The 22,990-nt window shown below is 35.0% G+C and overlaps 2 protein-coding genes across 3 annotated transcripts; both read left to right on the forward strand.

The window, feature by feature from the left end:
* The first annotated feature begins 424 nt into the window (after positions 1-424).
* Positions 425-9,838, forward strand: LOC107769893 (uncharacterized). 2 transcript variants are annotated; one of them, XM_075229364.1, is made up of 7 exons: positions 425-547; positions 1,229-1,343; positions 6,205-7,834; positions 8,451-8,596; positions 8,690-8,750; positions 8,904-9,157; positions 9,254-9,838. In XM_075229364.1, exons 1-7 carry the CDS (start codon positions 493-495, stop codon positions 9,471-9,473), a joined length of 2,481 nt encoding a protein of 826 aa, XP_075085465.1. In that variant the 5' UTR covers positions 425-492; the 3' UTR covers positions 9,474-9,838. The 2 variants fall into 2 exon arrangements, with proteins under 2 accessions (XP_075085465.1, XP_016444637.2); XM_016589151.2 differs by having other exon boundaries at positions 8,451-8,750.
* Positions 9,839-10,586: 748 nt separating this feature from the next.
* Positions 10,587-10,967, forward strand: LOC142168827 (uncharacterized). The gene has a single exon (XM_075229987.1). The coding sequence runs from the start codon at positions 10,587-10,589 to the stop codon at positions 10,965-10,967; it is 381 nt and encodes a 126-aa protein (XP_075086088.1).
* Positions 10,968-22,990: the final 12,023 nt, after the last annotated feature.

A 22,990-nucleotide genomic window follows, 5' to 3' on the forward strand; every position in this document is an offset into this window, starting at 1 on the left:
ATATTTCTTCTCCTATATAACAAAAAGAAAGCGAGCAGACAAAAATATTAAACAAAGTAATTTGCTAATAAAAATTTCTATTAACAATGTAAAAATACTTAACATTGGATAATAGAAACAAAAAAATTATTCAATGACTATATAAGTCCCTTTAATTTAATATAGATTTTATTATTGGGTATATCATATTGACAAATAAAATGACAATTAAAATTTATTAAAATAATATAATTTAATATGTTCAAATTAGCCCGATCACAATTTATTTTAGTTAAATTGACCGCGTATCGCGCGGGTACGATTACTAGTATGTAATAACAATAATAATAATATCAAACATTACTTCCCAAGTAAAGAAGAATGAATATGTCTAACCAAGGGTATTTTAGGTACTTCAGTAAATTTATTTAGAAGATTGTCCGTGTGTTAAAACCTCACTAAAACCCTCTGCTGTTTCTTCCTTCTTCTCCCTGGCTAAAGGGGGAGAGCGAAATGACCCTCTCTCGTCTTCTTTTACCTAGATTACGATCAAGAATCAACATTTTAGGTAATTTATTAAATATCCATTTTGAATTAGATGTCTTTTTTCTCTCATTTTTTGCTTCATAATGTTGATTTTTGTGTTGTGTTCTGTTGGTTGGGGGGGGGGGGGGTTGAAAGAAGTGATTCTTTCACTTGTATTTATTAAAAAATGGGGCTTATTTTCTATTATAGAATTAGGGAGATGAATAGGTAGTTTACTAGAAACCCATTTTGAAAAAAAAATCTTTTCTCATTTTCCCCTCATAATGTTGTTACTGGTTCTTGTATATATATAGTGTTGGGTTGGGGGTTGAAAGAAGTGAATTTGTTACTTGTATTTATTGGGAATTGGACTTTATTGCTATTTATAGAATTAGGCAGATGAATAGGTAGTTTATTAGATACCCATTAGGAAATATATGTTTTTCTCTCTCTCATTTAGCCTCAAAATGTTGTTTCCTGAATTTTTATTTTAGGTTTTGGTGGTATGGGTTGAGGGGTATTGATAATTCCACTTGTATTTGTTAATGAACTTCTTTGCTATTTACAGTTTGTGGGAAAATGTCTTTTTTCTTTTATCGTTTTGGCCTAAAAAATGTTGTTCCTTGATTCTTTGAATCGAGGTGTGTGTGTGTGTGTGGGGGGGGGGGGGGGGGGCTACTATTTTTCACTTGTATGTATTAATGGGCCTAGTTGCTATTTACAGAATGTAGAAGATGGTGTTCTTCAGTGAATAATAAAGGCGAAATTTCGCAGTCATTAAAGACATCAGAAGTGGCGGAGCAGCAGAATGCCATGGCTGTGGAGATATTTGAAAAGAAGTAAGATTTCTTAAATAGAAAGACTATAAGTCTTTAACTTCATTTTGAGCTTAAGTACTTGGTTGAAATTTGATGATCATATTGGTGAGGTCCTAAAAAATTTAGTTGCTTATTATGTATGAATTTGTAAGATTATGGGCTTCGTAGTTTTGGTAGTATGACGTGAAGTTGATTTATGGAACCTGTTACACAAAAAATATTGATGTATGATAGTACGAAATCACTACCCTGCGCTCAAAACTGATAGAGGTCAACATACAAAGAAAATCATAGATTAGAGTAAAAGAAAGAAAGTGTTGCACATTAAAGTTCACCGTACACATGCTTGCAGTTTGTTTATTGAATAATATTATGGAAAATGTTGAAGAAAAGGGTAACCATATTTTGAAAAAACGATAAAATAAAATTGTGGAAGATTATGCATTGTTCCATGAGGAAAAAAACCCTATGCAAATCTGACTATTTACATTAAAATTTCATAGGTCATAAAAATTAGAATGAATATTAAAGTATAAACCTTGATTGATTTGAAGCCATTGTGAGTTATATCTGAAGTGATATAATACAGAAAAATGACCAATAGAAGTTCCCACATAGATAATTAAACCATGGCAAAGATTTGGACCTAGCCAAATTTGAAGAGTAGATCTTTAGTGGTGGCCTTCGCAAAGAATAGAGTCAGAAATCATAAACCAAGACTGGAAAACGATGATATAAAGAAAACAAAAAACAAGCTTTGGCGGATTACTAAAAAACAATTGAAGACACACTGAAGAAATTAAGAAATGAAAAATAGTGCTGCTGATCACATTGCATTACACTTTAAAATATTTTTCTCTATGATGCTGAGATTTTCCAACAAAAGCTTCCCTTCACGTTCAAATGAGACAAATTCACTGAATTAAGGATTTTAGATGCTTGTAATGATGCCTCATGTCGGTAATATAGTGACAATTTCAACCAAGTACATAAGGATATGTTATGATACTAGGAATAAAGAATAGGAGGCTATATTAGAATTTGCATTATTATTATTTGATAAATAATTTTGCCTTAGCTTATGATTTAGTTTTAGTTAATACCTACTTTAAAAAATGGTTTCACACTTTTGTGTCTGATAGAAAAATAGATGGTATCACACTTGATAACATTTAAGAATAGAGGTATGCACAACCCAATAGACTTCTTCTTACTAGAGACGCGATAGGTATATATGTATGTACAACAAGGTTGCATAACCACCCAACATGGACGGGTAGTCCTGGAAGTAAAGAGAAGGATGGAGCGTAAAGAAAGAAGAATTACATGCAACGAAGAGTTCATAGGTGGACATGAAAAGATATAGACCAATTAGCACTTCAGGACAGTTGAAAACGGGAGCATAAGACTTGGGACAAGCAGTTGAAAGAGGGAGCATAAGACTAGGGACAACCAGTTGCAAGAGGAAGGCGAGCAGGCGGGCAAATATAACAATGGAAGGAAGTGATAAGTTATTGTAAGAAAATAACAAGTGATGATCTGGGCCGTTTAAAGGTCTAGGACATTGACATAAGAGTTGTGGTGGTAGTATAAGGAGGTAGAAAGAACTATTAAAGCAAAAAGAGCTTAGTATAGAAAGTTACCAAACACAAGAGGCTGAAGCCGTTTGAAGACTATAAGAAAGCTAATAGAGAATTTGAGAAGCTTATTAGCAAATTCGGATGTAAAAACTCTAGATGATTTGTACCAAAAGCTAGAGATGCAAAGTAGTGGAAAGCTGCTAAATGAGTGCAGAAAAAGTACCCTAGTTTTGGTATATATAATAATAAAGGAGATATCACAATTATGCGAAATATAATAGTATTAAGCTTATGGGTCATACAATGGAATCTTGGAAAAGAGTGATAGAGTGTAGACTAGACTTAAAGACACCACAAGGTTTACAGGATCAATTTGGAGAATTGCAATAGATAACGGAGAGGAAGTTCTTCATATAATATTCATGGACCTAAAAAACATTATAGAGTTCTAAGAAAATCTTTTGGTAGGTGTTAGAGATGAGAGGAGTTGATACTTGTATATAACTGTAATAAATGATATCTGCGAAGGAGCCATCACAAGTGCCTGTACAGTGGAAGGAGATATAGTTCAGTTATCCTTAACCATGGGTTACACTAGGGATATTCAGGTTGAAGTTTCAGGGTGCATCCTTTTTGTAGATAATATTGTGTTAAATTGGTGAAACTAGCGAGGGAGTCAACTAAAAGTTGAGCTATGGATAAAGCGACCTACTAATGGTTTAAGATATTGAGAAGTAACACAAGAGTACCGTTTGAGTGGAGGCTTATGGAGGAGTATTATGAAGGGGTGGGAAGATTTTAGTGGCCATGTTTCCTTTAGGGTTGGGGACGGAAGCCAGATTAATTTTTGGGTGCATAAGTGGTGCGGGGAGAACGAGTTGAGGGAAGCTTTCCCTAACTTATATAGAGTATCTTGCCAGAGAGAGATGGCGGTCCAACAAATTTGTAGGTCCCACAGAGGGGTGCTTCATTGGGATTTGAGATTTAGGAGGAACCTACAGGATTGGGAGATGGAAGAATTTCACAATCTAGTTGAGTTATTGTATGGGTTGGATACACCGAATAATGTATCGGATGTATGGAGATGGCAGGAGAGTAAAAATGGATTATTCACGGTTAAATCTTATTATAAGAGGTTATTAGTGAGAGAGGAACAAGTTTTCCCTCATTACTCTATTTGGATTCCCAGAGCACCAAGAAAGGTGTGTTTCTTTGTGTGGTTGGCGGCGAGGGGAGCGATTTTGACAGCGGAAAATCTGAGAAAGAGAAGGATCACCTATGTTAGTTGGTGCTTCATGTGCAAAAGCTCGGGCGAAGATGTAAATCATCTCCTATTGCATTGTAAAGTGGCTAATCGGTTGTGGAGAGTGATCCTTAATTTGTTTGGGGTGTAATGGGCGATGTCGGGTATAGTGAAGGAGGCGTTGCATAGTTGGGTTCACCTGAGTGGAAAGAGAAGTCCGAGGGCATGGAGTGTCGCTCCCTTAGCAATCATGTGGGTGATATGGAAAGAGAGAAATAGGAGGGCTTTTGAAGGGGTGTAACAAGATTTTGTGAAATTGCAAAGTAGTTTCTTGTTCCTAGTTTCTTTTTGGTGTAGTCATGAGGTCCCTATTTGTTTAGAGGATTGGATCTCTTTTGTTGAGAACTTTATTTTGTGTAGGTTCTCTTTTTTTTTTTTTTTTGGTATATGGCTTGTATACGGGGTTAGTCCCCAATTGTTAATAAAATTATTTACCTTATAAAAAATAAAAGAAGTAACACAAGATATATGCAATGCATGTTTAGTTTTCGCAGAAGAATGAAGTTGAAATGAGATTAGACTGGACAGTAGTTATCAAAAAAGATTAGATGGGATTGTGATGCCTAAATATAGACAATTCAAATATTTAGGCTCATTGTTGAAGGGGAATTATATGGGAGATAAATATTTACATAAGTAAATAATATGATAGTTAAAATGGATGTGTGTTATTGGAGTGCTACGTGATAAAAAGGCACCTATCAGAGCATCCAAGGGTGTGTCCTAGCGGTCAATGAAGTGAGTTGAGAACGTGAAGTCTCAGGTTCGAATCCCAGCAGAGACAAAAAATACTAGGTGATTTTTTCTCATTTGTCCAAGTCTTGGTGGATAGAGTCATCTGGTACCTATTGTTGGTGGGAGATAGTAGGTATCTCGTGGAATTAGTCGAGGTGCGCGCTAGCTGGCCCAGATACCACGATTATTAAAAAAAAGCGCACCTACTAGAGTAAGTGGCAAGTTTTATGGAATGGTTGTGAGATTAATAATGTTATATTAGAGGGAATGTTGGGCTTTTATAGCCCAATATTCACAAAATGAGTGTCATACAAATAGGATGATAAGGGACATGTGGTCATACAAGATTAGAAATAATCACATTTGAGGTAGATGGTACAAGGAGAACAAAGATGATAAATGAGAGAGATGGTTTGACCATGTCCGACGTATACCTCTAGATGCATTGGTACGTCATTATAACATTGCGACGTCTGAAGGTGTTTAGATTAAGAACAAGGTAGACCTAAAATCACATGGAGGATAGTTGTCTCAAGGATCTGTAATCTCTTCGCGTCTATGTGGATTTAGCTAATATAAGAAAAAAGTTTCATATAAGCACTGCTAACTTATTGTGATGAGGGTTACTAGTGTTAGTACACCTATAAAAGGTATGGTGTTGGAAAAAAAGTCTGGTGTCAATCTGTTTAGATATTTGTAGCTCAGGACGATCTTCCTTCAGGTCTACATGCTACTAATCTGTTTAGATATTTGTAGCTCAGGACGATCTTCTTTCAGGTATACATGCTACAAAGTGATGTGTTGTCGTAAATGCACGGTGGAGTTCGTTACGATGATGTGTTGCAGTATAACTGTGAACATGAGTGTTAGGTATCAAAAGTATCGACAGTGCCATTTTCTTATGGAAAACTAAGTTATAAATACTGATAAAAAAAAAGTTAGTAGGTGAATTGGGGTTGATAGCAGTGTTCCAAGATGTGAAATGCATATCATGCTTAGTAATGGACTAATTTCATGCAGATTAATTGCTTCTTCACTTCTTTGGCTTACCCATTGTCTGTAGTAATGTCAATGTCTCAATTATAGGGTGCTTCTTTTCTTATTTCTTCTTTTTCCTCTCCGTTTCTCTTATTTCTTCTGTTTGAGCCAGTTTGTATCTGGTTTTTTAGTTTCGTAACAATTAGAAAAGATTTATTTCTGAAACAAGTTTATCCTCTAATATCTCATGGGTCCTGAAACGCATCTGAGACAATTGTCGTTATAGGCATATTACTGAAGATGAAGGAGTCTTTCCTAGAGAAACACATGTCCAGAAGGAAGTAGGTGCATGGAATAATTTGGTAGGCATTCTTCACAGAACTAAAAAGAATTTTCTTGGAAATCATATGGAGCAGAAGAGCAGTAGTACTCATGCATTAGCTTCCACTTCTGATCTTAAGGATTCTGATAATGTTGTATCTGCTGATAGTCATGATAGCGGAAGTAAGAATAACCTTAAGATTACAATTCATTCAGAAAAGACATCTGTAGCTGATAAGGAAGAAAATGTCGACAGTGAAACATCTCAGTCTTCTTATGCAGACACGAGTGAACCTTTGGAGGTTGTTAATATGAAAAACACTTCAAATTCTGCTGCGCCTGAAGAATTATTAAATGTTTCCTCAAAAGAATGTGAAGAAATCACTGACCACAGAGTAAAGGGCATGTCTTTTGGTGCCTCATCTATCTGCGGAAAAGCCAATTGCAATGACGGTGTTCAACTTATTAACATTTGCCACCATTCAGAGTTAGTTGAGAAAGAGAGAGAACCATTGCTAGCTGAGGAACCATCATCAAGTGTACAAATCAATTCTAGTGGAGAGATCCTGTCAAAATCTGAGGAAGGCATTATGGAGTCGTATAAATTTTCGTCAAATTTGAAACTTGAAAGGAGTGATACCTCTGATTCATCTTGTGGCTCAGAGAAGGTGGCCAACTTAGTAGATGTTTCTCAGGAAAAGAGGAATAATGAATCAGAGTTGGAGGGTAAGAATGACCAAATGCAAAGAGAGGAAGTAATATCAGACATTGTTTCAATATTTGAGAAGAAAGGAACATCCAATCTCGAGCAGGTTGCATATTCTAATAGTTTCTTGCTGAGCGAAGTAACCAACAAATGGCGGGATGTTCTTGTAAAAAAATCAGTTTCCTCTGCTAATGAACACCGCCCAGCCGAAGACATCTCTAGTCCTATCTTAGTAAAGTCCAAAATGGAGGAAATTTCATCAGTATCCAGTAATTCTTTTCAGATGATGAGTTTAGGGGATCACGACGTGGAGGCTGATCATGGAGCAGGAGATCAGGTAATCTACCCAAAGAGTGAACAATCTGTATCTAGAGAGTTTGAGCATCTTAGTGAAACTTCTCAGAATACATTCGGAAAGAGTGGTGTCATAAAGAGCTTAATAGAATGTATCAGCGATCTGCCGCCCCGGGAGCCATCTGTTGATAGGACTGAGGAAAATGTTGTCGACAGAAGTTTTGACAGTTCTAGGGAAAGAAGTGCAAATAGCAGTATTGAAGCAGAAACTGATAAGCAGACATTTGACAGGAAAAAAAGTAAGACTTCATCTCAGGGTGTGGTTGGAAAGAAGGAAAAGAGTAGGCGATCTAACACAGTCCTCGAATATCTCAACAGTGGAGTTGATTTCTGCAAGTCAATAGAAACTAAGGGTGAGAATGCCTCTTTTTCTGAAAATTTATCTGATGAAAACAAAGTGACGGTAAAGTTTGTGAACTTAAAAGCTACAGAAAGTGATGTCTCTAACGCTTTCAAGAAATTTGGGGCAATTAAGAAGGTTGTGTTTCCAAGTGTCAAATCAACTAAGTTTAAAGTTGCACACGTTTATTTTGAGGTACGTTTTCAGTACTCTAATTCATTGACCATTTTGCTGCACGGCTGTGTTCTCGACTTTCTTAAGTTGTGTCAATTATACCACAACAAGAAACAAAAAGAAGAAAAAAAAGCACAAGCACAAAAAGAAAAAGAAAAACAGAAACAAAATAGAAAAAATAATTAAAAAATAAAAAATATATTCATGTATTTTTCAGACCTATATGAAATGAGCTGCACTTCAGCATGAAAACAGTGTAAGCGCTACTTCCCTGTCGCTTAATGAATATATGTAAAAGTGAAATAGATCTAATAGTATACCAATATTTACACTAAAATTTTTAATAATATATGTAACTGGTAGATAAACAGGTTAATTATTTATCAATACACCCTGTATGTTCAGCTTGAGTGGTTAAAACTCACGTATCTGTCGGGGTTTGACTTTCTCATGAAAGTATGTTCCTCTCTGCACTCCTCTTTTGCTTCCATTCTTCACATGACTTGCACAAAATGATACGTTCAGCACCAACTTTGTGCCGCTGTGAATAAGATGTTACCTGTGGAAGTGTACGCTCATGATGTGAATCGCCACTTTCACGTTCTAGCTTTCATCTACCATTTTTTGGCTACTGCAGTCCGAAGAAGGAAGGCAAAAGGCTCTTGAAACGTCTGATGTGAGCATTGCGAAAGTAGTACTAGTTTTGGAGGCCACTTCTGCTCCGAAAGGGGGAGAGAGGATGTGTATACCTGATTTAATTGGCTGTCCAGACGTTCCTACCACGTTAGTAAAGCATCCCTCAAGGACAGCTATGATAAAAAATTTGAAACACAATGTGTCCTTTCATGACATTGAAAAAGCGCTCGCCTTCTGCAGAAGCAATATCACAGGAATCTTCTTTGGTTCGTCAAGCTCTATTGCTTATGTGGAATTTGAGGTAATTTATTTCTAATGAAATGAATTTCCTTCTGGTTTCCCTCTTTTGAGTTCATCTAAATTCTAGTACGTTGACTAGTTAATGTTTTTAATAACATAAGTGGATTTGTTAGATTAGCAATTAGTTATTCACATTCGGAACTTTATTCTGCAGACAGTTGAGGACAAAGAAATTGCTGTTGAGAAGGCTTCTTTGATCGTTCTTGGAGAAAGACTACCGATCTTAAGAATTGATACACCAAGAACAACCACTATAAGGATATCAAATATCCATTTTCCACTGAGTAAACTGGTTTCCGTTTGCCGATCTCTTGGAAATGTTAGGGAAATCCTCCAAAGAGCTAGCAACATCGTGGATGTGCGGTTCGATTTTACTGAATGGCCAAGAATGTTAAAGATTTTAAACAGGTAATTGCTTGCTTATCCTAAATTGGTTCCCCTTACTTAGCACATCTGTTTCCTCATCCTAGTTTCTCATTACGTTGATTATGGTCGTGTGCCAAGGCTGAACGGAGTTCAAGTAGATGGTTGCCAGTTGGTCGCTAAGCCTGCACCTGTCTATTCACCGAATGTCCTTAGCGTTCTCTGGAGTCAATCGGAGGGGAGAAGACATTTGAAAACCACGTTCAACGACATGCTGCTGAAATTAGGGGGAAGAGGTGAGGGTGCAGTTGCTATGACAGAAGTTGTAGAGAAATTTTATACTGATGCACAAGAAAGATAATTATTCTATGTAGATTTCTAGATGGTAAGGTATGATCTTAGCCATATTGGAAAATCCCCAATCATAGGACCACAGGTGAGAAAGATTGTATCTATTACCCTGCTAGCTATTACTATAAGAGTAAACGACGACAACAATAACAACGCTTCAGTCTCAAACAAGTTGGGGTCGGCTTTATGAATCCTCACTTGTTCAGCGGAATACCGGAATGAGAAAATGTGGGATTGTAAATTTGTTTGGTAATTAAGGTTTTTAGGGATGGTATATAGTAATAGCTGCAGAATCAAACTTTGCAGCTCATGCATGCAACGTAGAAGTTGTAACTTCTAACATCAATGTAATGGCTAACGTTTTTCTTTTTCTTATCTATACTAAAGGCTGATAACAACTAGTCTTCCTAAAATTCATTTTTTCCCCATTAGTAAAGTAAATTATAGAATATTTAATATAATATTAAGTCTCGCAGTTAATAGTATTTCAGGTTAGCCGTCAAATCTTAAAGAACAACAACCCAGTGGATTTTCACAAGTGGGGTCTAAGGAGGGTCGGATGTATGCAGCCTTATTCCTGTGCTGGAAGGGTAGAGGAGTTGTTTTCGATAGACCTTCAGCTAAAGAAAAGAAAAGATGAAAGAAACATTGACAACAAGTACTAACAATACAAAATATTAAGAAAACCGAAGTAATATAGCAGCATCTAGTAATAGCAACTGGCCGTCAAATCTTGAAATATTTAAATCTCCCCACTCTCTCTTTTTCCAAAATTAAAAGAAATTATTTCAACATGATCTTTTTCATGGATTGAAACCAATGGTCTATTGTCAGCTAAAGCTGGACTGAAATCCACATTAGTTAAGTTTCCAAAGATTCTTAAATCTAATCAGATTATTCAATTTTATATAGGCATCAAAAGAACCAAAAACAGATCTCACTAAATTCTTTTAGGATCTTCTTTTAACATGCAAATATAGAATTTCTTTTATGTGTTGTGAAAATTTTGGAAATACAATCTGTTCCCTTCCCCTCAATTTAATTAACTTACTTTAACTTGTAAACCATGACAACTATAAAACCAAGTAAAAATTGACACCCTTTTCATAACATGAAAATAACAATGAATTCCTTCAAATTATATCTCCCAATTCTTGTCCTTTTACAAGTTTTAACATCTTCTTTAGCTACACTTTATCCAGTTTCTGTTGCTAATATATTGAATGCTCCATTAACAATCCATTGCATAGCACAAGGACAAAATGTTAGTAGAGATAATGCCCCTGCTGGTTTTGTTCTTAATATGTCTATTGACACAAATCTTGCTAATCCAACTGCTACATGTCAACTAAGTTCTGGAAATTTGCATGGGAATTTTGTGGTTTTTGATTCATCAAAAGAACCTAACAGATGTTTTAATGGAAGATGTCTTTGGCAAGCAAGGCCAGATGGACTTTATCTTGTTATTAATGGCCAATTTAGTTTAGTGTATAAGTGGCCATAAATTGTTATTTTGCATGTGTAATAGAATATTTGCAAGATTTTGTTAGTCTTTTTAATTTTTGATTGAAATTATTTCTATCCGTTTTAAGTATTTATTCTTTTGTTTAATCATCCGATATTCAAACTCGCTAACCAGATCTTCCTCATAATTTGCTCCAAATAAAGAGACCTCCAAAGAATTAACAGATCAACGTTATCTGTGAATATTTGCAAGCTTCAAAACAATTTAACAAGAGGCGTAAAATGAAGATAGTACAAGTTTTGCCGTTCCGTTAAACTGCGAATAATTGAATAAAACATGCAAGTTTTGCCAATCCTGTGAACAATTTGTACAAGTTACGTATGTTTGTTATAACTTGTGAACAAGAAAAGTGTTGCTATTCCTAAACAATTTATACCTAAGTTTATCTTACCCGGTATAACTTGTGAATAAGGTAAATTTTGTCAATCTGGCAATAGTGACGGAGACATGATTTCCGCTAAGGGGATCAAAAAAGAAAAAAGTTTAATAATTAAAAGAGATTGTGGCCAATGGACTATGTTAAGGAATTCAAAATATAATATATAAAGATACAAACCGGATTTAACCTTATACATACAGTATAATTTTTCGACGAAGGAGGTTCAGATGAATCCCCTTTCACCCCTAAATCCGCCCCCGTCTAGCAAGACAAGATATGTCGCGAGGCTATTTTTGCACAAATTACTTAAACATGGACAAAAGCTCTTCAATGGCGCGAAAGTATCCTACTTGTGCAAATATCGCTTAAAGAAAAAAAAGAAAAAGAAAAGCCCACCATTTGGTGTCAAGTTACGAAATTGTCCTTCCAACTTTTACTAAATTCGTTACCATTTCAAAAAGTAAAAATAGCATGGGCTAGCCAGTTTTCGGACTGGTAATTCAAAAATAGCCAGCGTTTGCAAAGTCATTGAAAAATAGTCACTATTTTGCTGCAGCACGGATCGGTCCAGCATAATATACTGGAGATTGGTACACTTGTGTATGAACTTCCAGCATATTATGCTGGAACTCCAACACGCGGAAAGTTCCAGCATAATATACTGGAGATTGGAGCACATGTGTATGAACTTCCAGCATATTATGCTGGACCGGTATATTATACTGGAATATTTTTCGGATTTTGAACAGTATTTTCGTTCAGATTTATCTTTATATGAAAAGTGGCTAAATTTTGATTACTTTTGAAACTGTGGCTATTTTCCAATTACCACATGTAAATCTGGCTATTTTTGAATTTCTCCCATTCAAAAAGGATTGTTACACAAATAGTCGGCCAAATTCAATGTTTAATTTTTTAGTCGGTATACATAAATTATACATTAATTATATATAATTATACATATATTATACATAGATTATACATATATTATATATCCGCCAACTATTTTTAGTTTAAGAGATTAGGTGGACGGCTATTTAGGTTAATTCTTCAATTCAAAATAAGAGCTAGGGCGGGGGTAAAAAAATGGAAAGCTAGTTTTGTTTTTCTCTCTCTAAATTTTAAAGCCTTTAAAAAGATACAAGTCTTATACAATGTTTTAAAAGGCATAAGCGTAAGGCGAGATGTTTAATTTAACACGGGGCAAGGGCAATGCCCTAAACAAGGGCTCCATTGGTATTTAATTTTTTATATTTAAAAATTAATATAATCATTATATAAATAAGAAAAAATATATTAAAATTATAAGAATTTTTACTTGAAAAAATAAAAGATGTATAGATGCATTGCACCGTGTCATTAAAACAATATCTAAACTAGAGTGACACTAAAAAAAATTCAAAATTCAAAATTCAAAACCTCACTTGAAATTAATAAATTAAAGAATAAAAAAAGTAACTTGAAGAAAATGAAGCATAAAGAAGGCAATGCAAGCGTGAAAACTGAGTAAGACCATATGACAAAACTCTTTGCTTTGTAGTTTGCACTTCGGATAAAGGTCTAAAGTGTATTTGTTTCTCGGTAGTAAATGACAAAGAGTAAAGATTATGTAATTGGGATAAATGATAAGCAAAAATCTTTGGCTTTTGAGATTTTTAGTTTGAAAATTTACGATGAGTTGACTTTGGATATTTAAGTTTTTTTGTAAATAAAATTTATTAAGCAAATTTGGCTCAAATTTAGAGAAGTTCTCGGTGCTTACGCCTCAAATGAACGCCCAGAATGTTAGGACTTACGCCTAGACGAACGCCCGGAATATCAAGGCTAACGCCTCATGATACTCACACCCCTCCAGTGCGTCTCGATATATTTTTGGTACGCCTCGCCCTAGGGCTTGCTTCGAAGCTCGCCCAAAAAACGCCTTTTAGAACATTGGTCTTACACAAAGTGACCGATGAAAACGTTCAAAAAGAAAAACGATAAAAGTTTGAAATCTTTAATGTTTAACCATTTACATTGGGGTCAATTTGAAAGTTAAAAAAGCAATAAAAGATCAAGAAGAATAAGAAAGAAGTAAAAATTAAAGTCTTCAATATTCAACCATTAATACACAGGATTGACTTGGAGTTTAGAAAAGAAGAAGAAGAAACTTGCTTGGTTTTGGCTCTTATGGTTAGCACCCTAATTCTAAAACAAGCAGGTTTTGCCTTCTTTTTACAACCCAGGGGCAATCCCCAACCCCTTCACATTAGCTAGTTTAGTTTTTCCTCTTTCCGATTAATCAGATCCTCAATTACTCTCTTGACAATACCTTTTATCTTTCTTTTATTCTCTCAGTTCCAGTTTAATTATGTGAATCTTTTCGGAGTACAATGGTTAAATTGACTAATTTTTGGTGAAAATTCGAACATATAATTTTTACTTATTTTGAAATAAAATTTACACATTTAAAAACTACATAAAAATAACTACAAGTCATAATACTCGACAATTCGTAAAATGTAAAAAGAATTTGCAAAAAACGTGGTCAAAGAGATTATTATTTGACTCACTAAATAATAATAGGTTCACATAAGGTGGAATCAGAGTAGTTAGTGTGTATCTTCTTTTATCTGCTTCGAACGATTGTCGACCACCAGACCGCTGGTCTGCAATATTCACCCCGACCGGTAATTCGCTTCTTGTTGTACCATGTACATGATGATAGTAGTGGAGTGCTATGCTATTGTTAAGGAAACACTCAAGGATCGAGTGACCTAACTTGATGGCAAGGTGGACAATTTGAATGGATAAATGTAAACTATGGCAGAAAGGCAGGGGAATCCGGAATTGTTGGTCACCCGCTCGCTAATGAGTACTGTATCTTCCCAGCGAAATAGAGCCGTCTTCATGGGGCCCCAACAATCCCGGTAGCGATGTCCTTTGAGATAGTCTGTCTATGCACAGTGAAGGCAATAGGTGCTGGTCACGTGCTCCTTTTGAATCGAGGGCGTGACAACAATAGTTTCAAAATTATTCATTTCAATATTGAATTTCTAGTTTGTAAGGCAATTATACTTGAGGTAAATTCAAATATACTTTCTCCTAAACAAATAAATTATATATATTACAACTCCATCATTGTGCACTTCTCAACGAATAAATAAAAGAATTAAATTTTGAGAAATCTAAGACCCAAACACCAATGGCATTTGAAGACATGAACTTCAACTATCTAGCTATTTCCAGGACAAACGTTTAATTGGAGTTTCTCCTCACAATATTCTCAATCATAGAATACGTGGTACTAGGTCTTAAAATTTTAGTTGTTGTCACGACCCGAAATTCTTACACTCGGGACCGTGATGACGCCTAACATTTCACTTGCTAGGCAAGTCAACGTTAGATATAGTTATTAACCCTTTTTAATAATTTTTAAATTAAATGACAATAATGAAACTGAATAGTCTGAAATAAGGTAATAAACTAATAAGTGATGGAATTCAAATATAAATTCTGAATCTGGTGCCACGTGTACATGAGCATCTAGAATACTACAGATAAAAGTTTGAAATAAGCATAACTGTCTGAATCAAAGTAAACAACTGAAAATGAAGTAGAAGGGGACTTCAGGGCTGCGGACGCCGTTCAGCTATACCTCAAGTCTCCACTGAATAGTTGGATCTGAGCTAATCTATTGAACGCCGCTGGGACCAACTCCGGTATCTGCACAAGAAGTGCAGAGTATAATATGAGTACAACCGAGCCCATGTACTCTGTAAGTGCCGAGCCTAACCTCGACAAAGTGGTGACGAGGTAAGGCGTATCGCTTACATTAACCTATACGGAATAATAATAATAACAGAAAAGACAGTAATGGAAGTAAAGTAGTTAATTCATAACAACGAACTCAAATCCAGCTAACGGACAATCCAGAATAACAAGTCATATAACTCATCTCAATTACCGAGGCCAATCCAACAGTCACAAACAAATATAATTTTAATCAATATGTTGCGGCGTGCAATCCGATCCCACAATATCAACTTTAAAAAATCCGTTGCGGCGCGCAACCCAATCCCACCATATCATCATCTGTCAATCTCATAATCCGTCCTTATTCCGCCATTTCAATTCATTGCCTTTTAATTTCCATTGCGGCATGCAACCCACTCGCTAAACAAGTTCAATCAATAATAGCAATTCAATAACCAAGATTTACAAGAAGTTCTACATCAAGAGGACAAATGTACGAGCAATGGAGAATAACATGATAATCAAAGAATCTCGAACAATTCGGATGTTTCAGCTTTACCAACTCAGCGGTAACTAGCAATTAACAATTCATTTAAATGAAACTACATCATTGAAGGCAATAGATGATACGAAACTATAAGACAAACAAGGCATAAAACAATTTAGATATGTGAGAAAAACAAATAGAGACAAGTAGTAAATAAGCACGGAATTATGGAAGGAAATGATAATTTAATACAAGGAATACTAAATGGCAAGTAGCAAATATGACATGGAAATTAAATACGCATGTAGCAAATTAAGGCATGAAGCAAGATACACTATGAAGCAACATGAATAGCAAAGCAAGCAATGTAACGGCGCATATACACTCGTCACCTCGCATATACGCCGTTTCACACATAATTTATACAACATGTAGTTCAAGGGTCCCTAATTCTCTCAAATCACGGTTAGACCCAACACTTACCTTACTTCGCAATCAACTCAAAGCTCAACCACGACCTTTCCTTTCGAACAAGCCTTCAAACTAACCAAATCTAGCAATTTATTGACCAAATGATTCAAAATAAGCTTTATAAATAACCCACGAATGAAAGAGGTTCAATTTCGATCATTTTTTAAATAGTCAACAAAAGTCAACCTGGGCTGGCTTGGTCAAAATTGAGATTCGGACAAAACCCGATTACCCGTTCACCCCCGAGCCCGATTATGTGATTTGTTTTGAAATCCGACCTCAATTCGAGGTCTAAATCTCAATTTTACAAAAATTTCTAATTCTACCAAAATCCCTAATTTCTACCATGGAAATCCCAAATTTGATGTTGAAATCTCATGAAATGTAATGGGTTATTGAAAAGAAATGGATTAAAGTCACTTACCAATGAATTTATAAGGAAGAAAAATCTCTTGAAAAATCGCCTCTAGAGTGTTTAGGGTTGAGAGTTTGTGAAAAATGAGCTAATTTTTGTTTTCCCCGTCTATTACTCAACTGCGGATGTCGCAATTACGATGTCTTGTTCGCAATTGCGAACACCGCATTTATGAGAAAGGGGTCGCAAATGCGACATTTTGGTTCGCAATTACGAACACCCACCCTTCGCAATTGCGTACAATTGCTTCGCAAATGTGAGTCCACCCAAGCCAGCCCATGCTTGTGCACTGACAAGTTCGTAAATGCCAACATATTTCTCGCAAATGTGAGTCCACCCAAGCTAGACCATGCTCGCAAATGCGAATCATTGTTCGCAAAAGTGAGGCTCACAACTGCGAGATCTACAGTAGTTCACCATAAATGGCATTGCACCAGCAGTCCTAACCTTAGCCAAACTCATCCGAAACATGTCCGAAACTCACCCGATCCCCTCGGGCTCCAAACCAAATACGCACACAAGTGTAATAACATCATACGAACTTGCTCGCGCAATCAAGTCACCAAAATAACATCTAAATCTCTGAATCAACCCTTAAATCAAATGAACTTTCAAAGTAAAACTCAAGAATACTAGAATCACGTTTAAGCGTTCGAATCATGTCAAATCAATTCCAAATTGAACCACGTTTTTCGGCAAAATGAGTCAAAACAAGTTAATGACTTCAGAATTCAATTTCGGGTATATGCCCAAGTCTCAAATTACGATACAGACCCATCGGGACCGTCAAAATACCGATTCGAGTCCGTTTATATAAAATATTAACCGTAGTCAACTCAAGTAATTTTTAAGGATAAAAATTCATATTTTCTTAATTTTTTCACATAAAAATTTCCTGGAAAAAGATTAGGACTGTGAACGCAAATCGAAGAAGGCTAAACAGAACTATTTGAGGTTTCAGAACACAAAAATAGATGCTAAACCTCAAGATGACCTATCGGGTTATCACAATTGTATTGGTCTAGAACTTCAATTTGATTATGATGAATAGATTTTTTATGAGCAACGTAGTAATTAAAGAGTTCTATAAAGGGTCAATACTATGTCCAAACGGGAAATTCCAATACGACTAGCCTAGAAGCTATTGGGCGAGGCTCGAGTACTAAGCGTGAGGCGTGTTTGGGGATACAATAGAACCTTTGAGCATAAGCCTCACAAGATAAGAGCCTCGCCCTATCGCCCATGTAGAGATATCAAATGGGCGGGTTGGATCGATTTTAAACGAGTCAAAATAGGCTGAATTAATAAGAAGAATTAACCCAAATAGCCGCCCACCCCATCACTTAAACTAAAAATATCCAATGAATGTATAATATATGGATAATTTATGTATTACATATATATAATTGTGTATAATCAATGTATAATTTATGTATATGGCTAGAAAAAGTAAACAATTATTATGACCAACTATTTGTGTAAAGATCCCAATCAATAAATGAGTGAGTCATTGACCAGCCCCAAAGTTACTTGGATTGAGATGAGTTGGGTCAAGATGAATTAAAATTTAGGTCATAGCCCAACCCCCCTCCAACTCTTACCAAGCTTTAATTAATATGTGTTATTTATTTATGAAATATTTAATTACTAAATAAGACTTTTTCTTTTTGTTATGGTCATATATAACATATCAAATAAAAAAATAATTTTAAAGATATATTGGCAAAGTTACTCTTGGATCAGTTTGGGCTAAAAATTAGTCCAACTTTAGATGGACTGAGATGGATTGAGTCAAGATGGACTGAGTTAACAAATGGGCGGGTGCAAGTTAGGCGGGTCATATTCTTCTGGGCCAACTTTGACACCTTTACGCCTCGGTGTGTCTTGAGGCATTTCCTAGAGCCCGCTCATAAATGAGCGGGTCAATTGATTTTGTGGCTATTTACAAACTTTTAGTTTTATGACTTTACTTCTTTTTCTTTTTTTACACATGACAGATTTACTTTTACACTTAAGAAATTTGTCTTTTACACATAAGAGATCTAAAAATGTGATCATTTTCTTAATTTTAAAATTATAAAGGGGCATGATGTACAAATAGCACGAAAACATGAGCTTAGAACGAGTCCCAAAAATGTCACAAAACAATGATAGGCATCAAAAGAATAAGCAATAAGTTACCAAATTACTTTAGGATTTCCTTTCCAAATGCAAATATAGAATTTCCATGATGTGTTGCAAAGGTTTTGGAAATACAATTAGTTCCCTTCCCCCCAAGTCTCATTACCTTAATCTTTTCTTGAACAACTTACTTAACTAGTAAACCATGACAACTATAAAACCAAGTAACAATTACCACATTTCTCAACACATAAAAAATAATCATGAGTTCCTTCAAATTCTATCTCCCAATTCTGGTCCTTCTACAAATTCTAACATCTTCCTTAGCTACAATTTACCAAGTAGAAGTTTCTAGTCAAATGTTTTTTGCATTATCTATCCAATGCACAGCCCAAGGACATAACATTAGCAAAAGCAACGTCGGTACTGGTCTTGTTTTTACTTTCCCTATTGATACAAGTGCTGATAATCCAACGGCTTCTTGTCAAATGAGTTCTGGAACTTTGCATGGCAATTTTCTTCTGTTTGATCCTTCAAAAGATCCAAGCAGATGCGCTAATGCATCTTGCAAATGGTCAATAGATGGGGATGGAATTTATCTTTTTACTAATGACGAAAATACTTTAATTTTTAAGTGGCCTTAGATTGTTGTTTACATGTGTAAAAAAACAATGAAAAGAATTTATTAGTCTATCTAATTATTGATTGAAATTATTTATGTCCTTTAAGGTGTCTTTGTTATCCAAATATTCTGTATTCGAAGCGCTTTTCTTTTAAATGGGTCTTACACGCCTTTTATTTTTTATGTTAAAGTAAGAAACAATAATTTAATTAGAAAGCGGCATTATCCCTCTTCACGCAGGTGTGTTTCGAGGCGTTTAAAACTGAAAAAAAGTTAGAAATTTTCAATCATTAACCATTTACACGGGGTCGATTTGAAAGTTAAGACACTAAGTGAATCTTACAGAAATGTGCCAAGAAAAATACTATTTACCAACAACTAGCCATTTTAGTCATGCTATCAGAAATAACTACAAAAAGTAACAATGAATACAACATTCAAAAATATTGGCAATTTTTTTTTTTCAATGGCTATTATTGCGATTCTTTGAGAACACATAGAGAGACAATATACAAAATTTGAGGAAATTTGAATGTGAATTAGATTAGTTTGGAGTCAGAATTCATTATCAATGATACACAATACTAAAAAACAAATTAGGCAAAAAAAGATTTCTTTCAATGGGTATTGTTGTAATTCGTCGAAAATATATAGATGAGGCAATATACAACATTTAAGCAAGATTGAAGGTGATTTAGGACTCATTTATTTTTTTAAGATTAAGACGTCTGAATTTGAATACACATCTGAATATCAAAATGTATATTAAGATTAAGACAACTGAATTTGAATGCACATCTAAATATTAAGATGTGTATTAAGATCTGAATACTAAATGATTAAGACTATTTAATTTTTACATCTGAATGTATAAAATTTATCTTTATTTGAAAATTAATAAACATAAAATTCAAATGAAATACTTTTTAATCTAATATTCTATCAATCAAATATATAATTTTTAAAAATATAATAGTTGCTGGTGGTGATGGCTAACAGTAATACTTGTGAATGCCGACTAGATGCGGTGGTTGGTGGTAGTTTTGGTTGATGGTGGTGGTTCAGGGTAGTAGCTAGTGGTGATTGGTAGTGGTGACGATTATGATTGAGTATGGTAGTGATGAATAGTGATAGTTAATAATGGCGAGTGGTAGTGATAGCTGTGATTGAGGAAGGTGGTGGTGGGTGGTAGTAGTTTATAATGATGGGCAGTGCCGGCTGGTTGTTGATGGTGATGAGGTGGTTATTTGTGGTAGTTGAGATAGATGAGTGTTGGTTGTGGTTGAGAATGATGGTGGTAATGGTGGGCGGTGGTAGTCGATAATTGTGGCGGCTATTATTGAGAATGATGGTGGTGGTTGAGTATGGTGGTGGTGGGTGACATAGTGGTAGTTGATAATGATAGGCAGTGGCGGCGTTTAATAATATTAGATGATAGCATCTTAATGAAATTAAGTCTCTGTTATAGGTCTTAATCATTCAGACCTATTCAGACCCATTAAATAGTTGTGAAGTAAAAAAAAAAAACAAACACATTTAATGATTAAGATCTGAAAAATTAAGATTCAGAGTTTAAAAACAAAAGCATTTAATGTCTACGATCTGAATGATTAAGATTGAGACCTCCATTAAGTACTAACAAATGAGGCCTTAGACTGGTTTGGTATCAAAATTCGCAATTAAAATCGAGTTAAAAAAATTCTTCTGCGACACATATATGAAATATGTATGATGCATGCATATCACACACAGGTATACATAGATATACATGTTATACATATTTAGTATACATATGATACATAAGTGATACACAGTATGATACACATATCATATTTTTCATATTCATCTTCTAATTTGAATTTTCAATTGAAACCACTTCAAAGCTCCACCTAATCATTAAAAAAATTGAGATTCAAACTCCTTAAGACCTACCCAATTTATTCCAACAACACCCACTCAAAAGAAATCAAAGATTTAGCATTTTCTTTGGCTACAATAATAACTAGTTGACTAATATTGAAAATATTTTATAATTTTTATAATAACTTACTTATGGGCGGATATAACTAGTAGTTTCCGAGAAATGGCAAATAGAAGATCAAGAAGAATAAGAAAGAGGTAAAATTTAAAGTCTTCAATATTTAACCATTAACAAACGGGGTTGACTTGGAATTCAGAAAAGAAGGAGAAGAAACCTGCTTGGTTTTGTTCTTGTGGTTAGCATCCTAATTCGGAAACAAGCAGGCCGCTTGGGCTTCTTTTTAGGAAAAATTACGCGACACATCAAATATGTGCACTATATTTATCCTTTATAGCTATACTTTCTGAAATTATTATTTATAGCTGTATTTGAATTTTATAGCAAATCAATAAAATAAGAGATCAATTATTTTGGACTGACACAAAAAAGCAACAAGTCCTTGTAGATTAGTTGGTTAGAGTGCTTGCTTAATAACATGAGGTCTTGAGTTCTATTTCAATAATTGCCTTTTTTTTTTTTTTTTTTTTTTTTTATTTTAGTATTTGCCTTGGTTGTATTAGCTAGTTTAGTTTTCTCTTTCGTTATTACTTCTTTGCCAATACTTTTTATAGCTCCTGGGGGGAAATTCCTCCTCCTCCTTTTATTTCCCTCGTTTTAGTGTATATGAATATTTTTAGAGTACGAGGGTTAAACTGACTAATTTTCGTTGAGAATTCGAACATAAATCTTCAAATTTGTAGAAATAAAAATTACATATTTAAAAAATACATAAAAATTATTATAAGTCACAATACGTAACAATTCAAAATATTTAAGAAGTATTTGTAAAAAACGTGGTCAAAGAAATTATTATTTGACTATCCAAATAGTATTAGGTTCACATAAATTGAAATTGAGGAAGTAACTGCTAGTCTGCTACTTTTTCTAGTCCACGTCTAATTAGAGTAGTCAGTGTATCTAAAAGAAAAATTCGCATAGGACTAGCCAAGAAGCTATTGGGCGAGGCTCGAGTACTAAGCGTGAGGCGTGTTTGGGGATACTGTCACGACCCAAAAACCTAATTTGCCGTGATGGCGCCTATTGTGGAACTAGGGTAGCCGACTCATTTTCAAACAAACCGATATTTTTATTTCAAAGATAATTTCAATACTATTTAACATAAAATCTTCATTTAAGGAGTTCAAATCAAAGAAAAATAGAAATGCGGAAAATAAAAGCCCGACATCGGGGTGTCACTAGTCATGAGCATCTGCTACAATCTGTCTAACAATATCAAGGCTAACTCAGCCCGAAAAATAGCTAAATACAACTAGAGGAAGATAAGAGGGAGAAGAGCAGGGGCTGCGATAGCCAAACAACTACCTTGCTATCTCCAAGAAAATCTGCAACCAGAACACTCAATAACCGCTACCGTGTCCAGCTACACCTGAATCTGCACACAAGGTGCAGGGAGTAACGTGAGTACGCCAACTCAGTAAGTAACAACAATAAATAAAGACTGAGCAGTAGTGACGAGCAATAAAGCATGTAACATTCATGTCATGAAATCTCAGTAAAGTACAACATGCTTTAAAAATCAGTGTTTGAATCAAATCATCTCGTTGAAACCCGATTCTAGTAAAAATTATTTAAATATATTTTTTCAATAGTTTTTCAAACAAAGGCTCAATGCAAAGGTGAGAAAAAATGATGAAATCATAAACAGGCCCTCGGGCAAACCTCACAGTCACTCGTGCCACTCGGGCATACCTCATAATCACTCTTGCCACTCGGGTATACCTCACAATCACT

The sequence above is a fragment of the Nicotiana tabacum genome, chromosome 14, assembly GCF_000715075.1.
Source record: "Nicotiana tabacum cultivar K326 chromosome 14, ASM71507v2, whole genome shotgun sequence".
NCBI lineage: Eukaryota > Viridiplantae > Streptophyta > Magnoliopsida > Solanales > Solanaceae > Nicotiana > Nicotiana tabacum.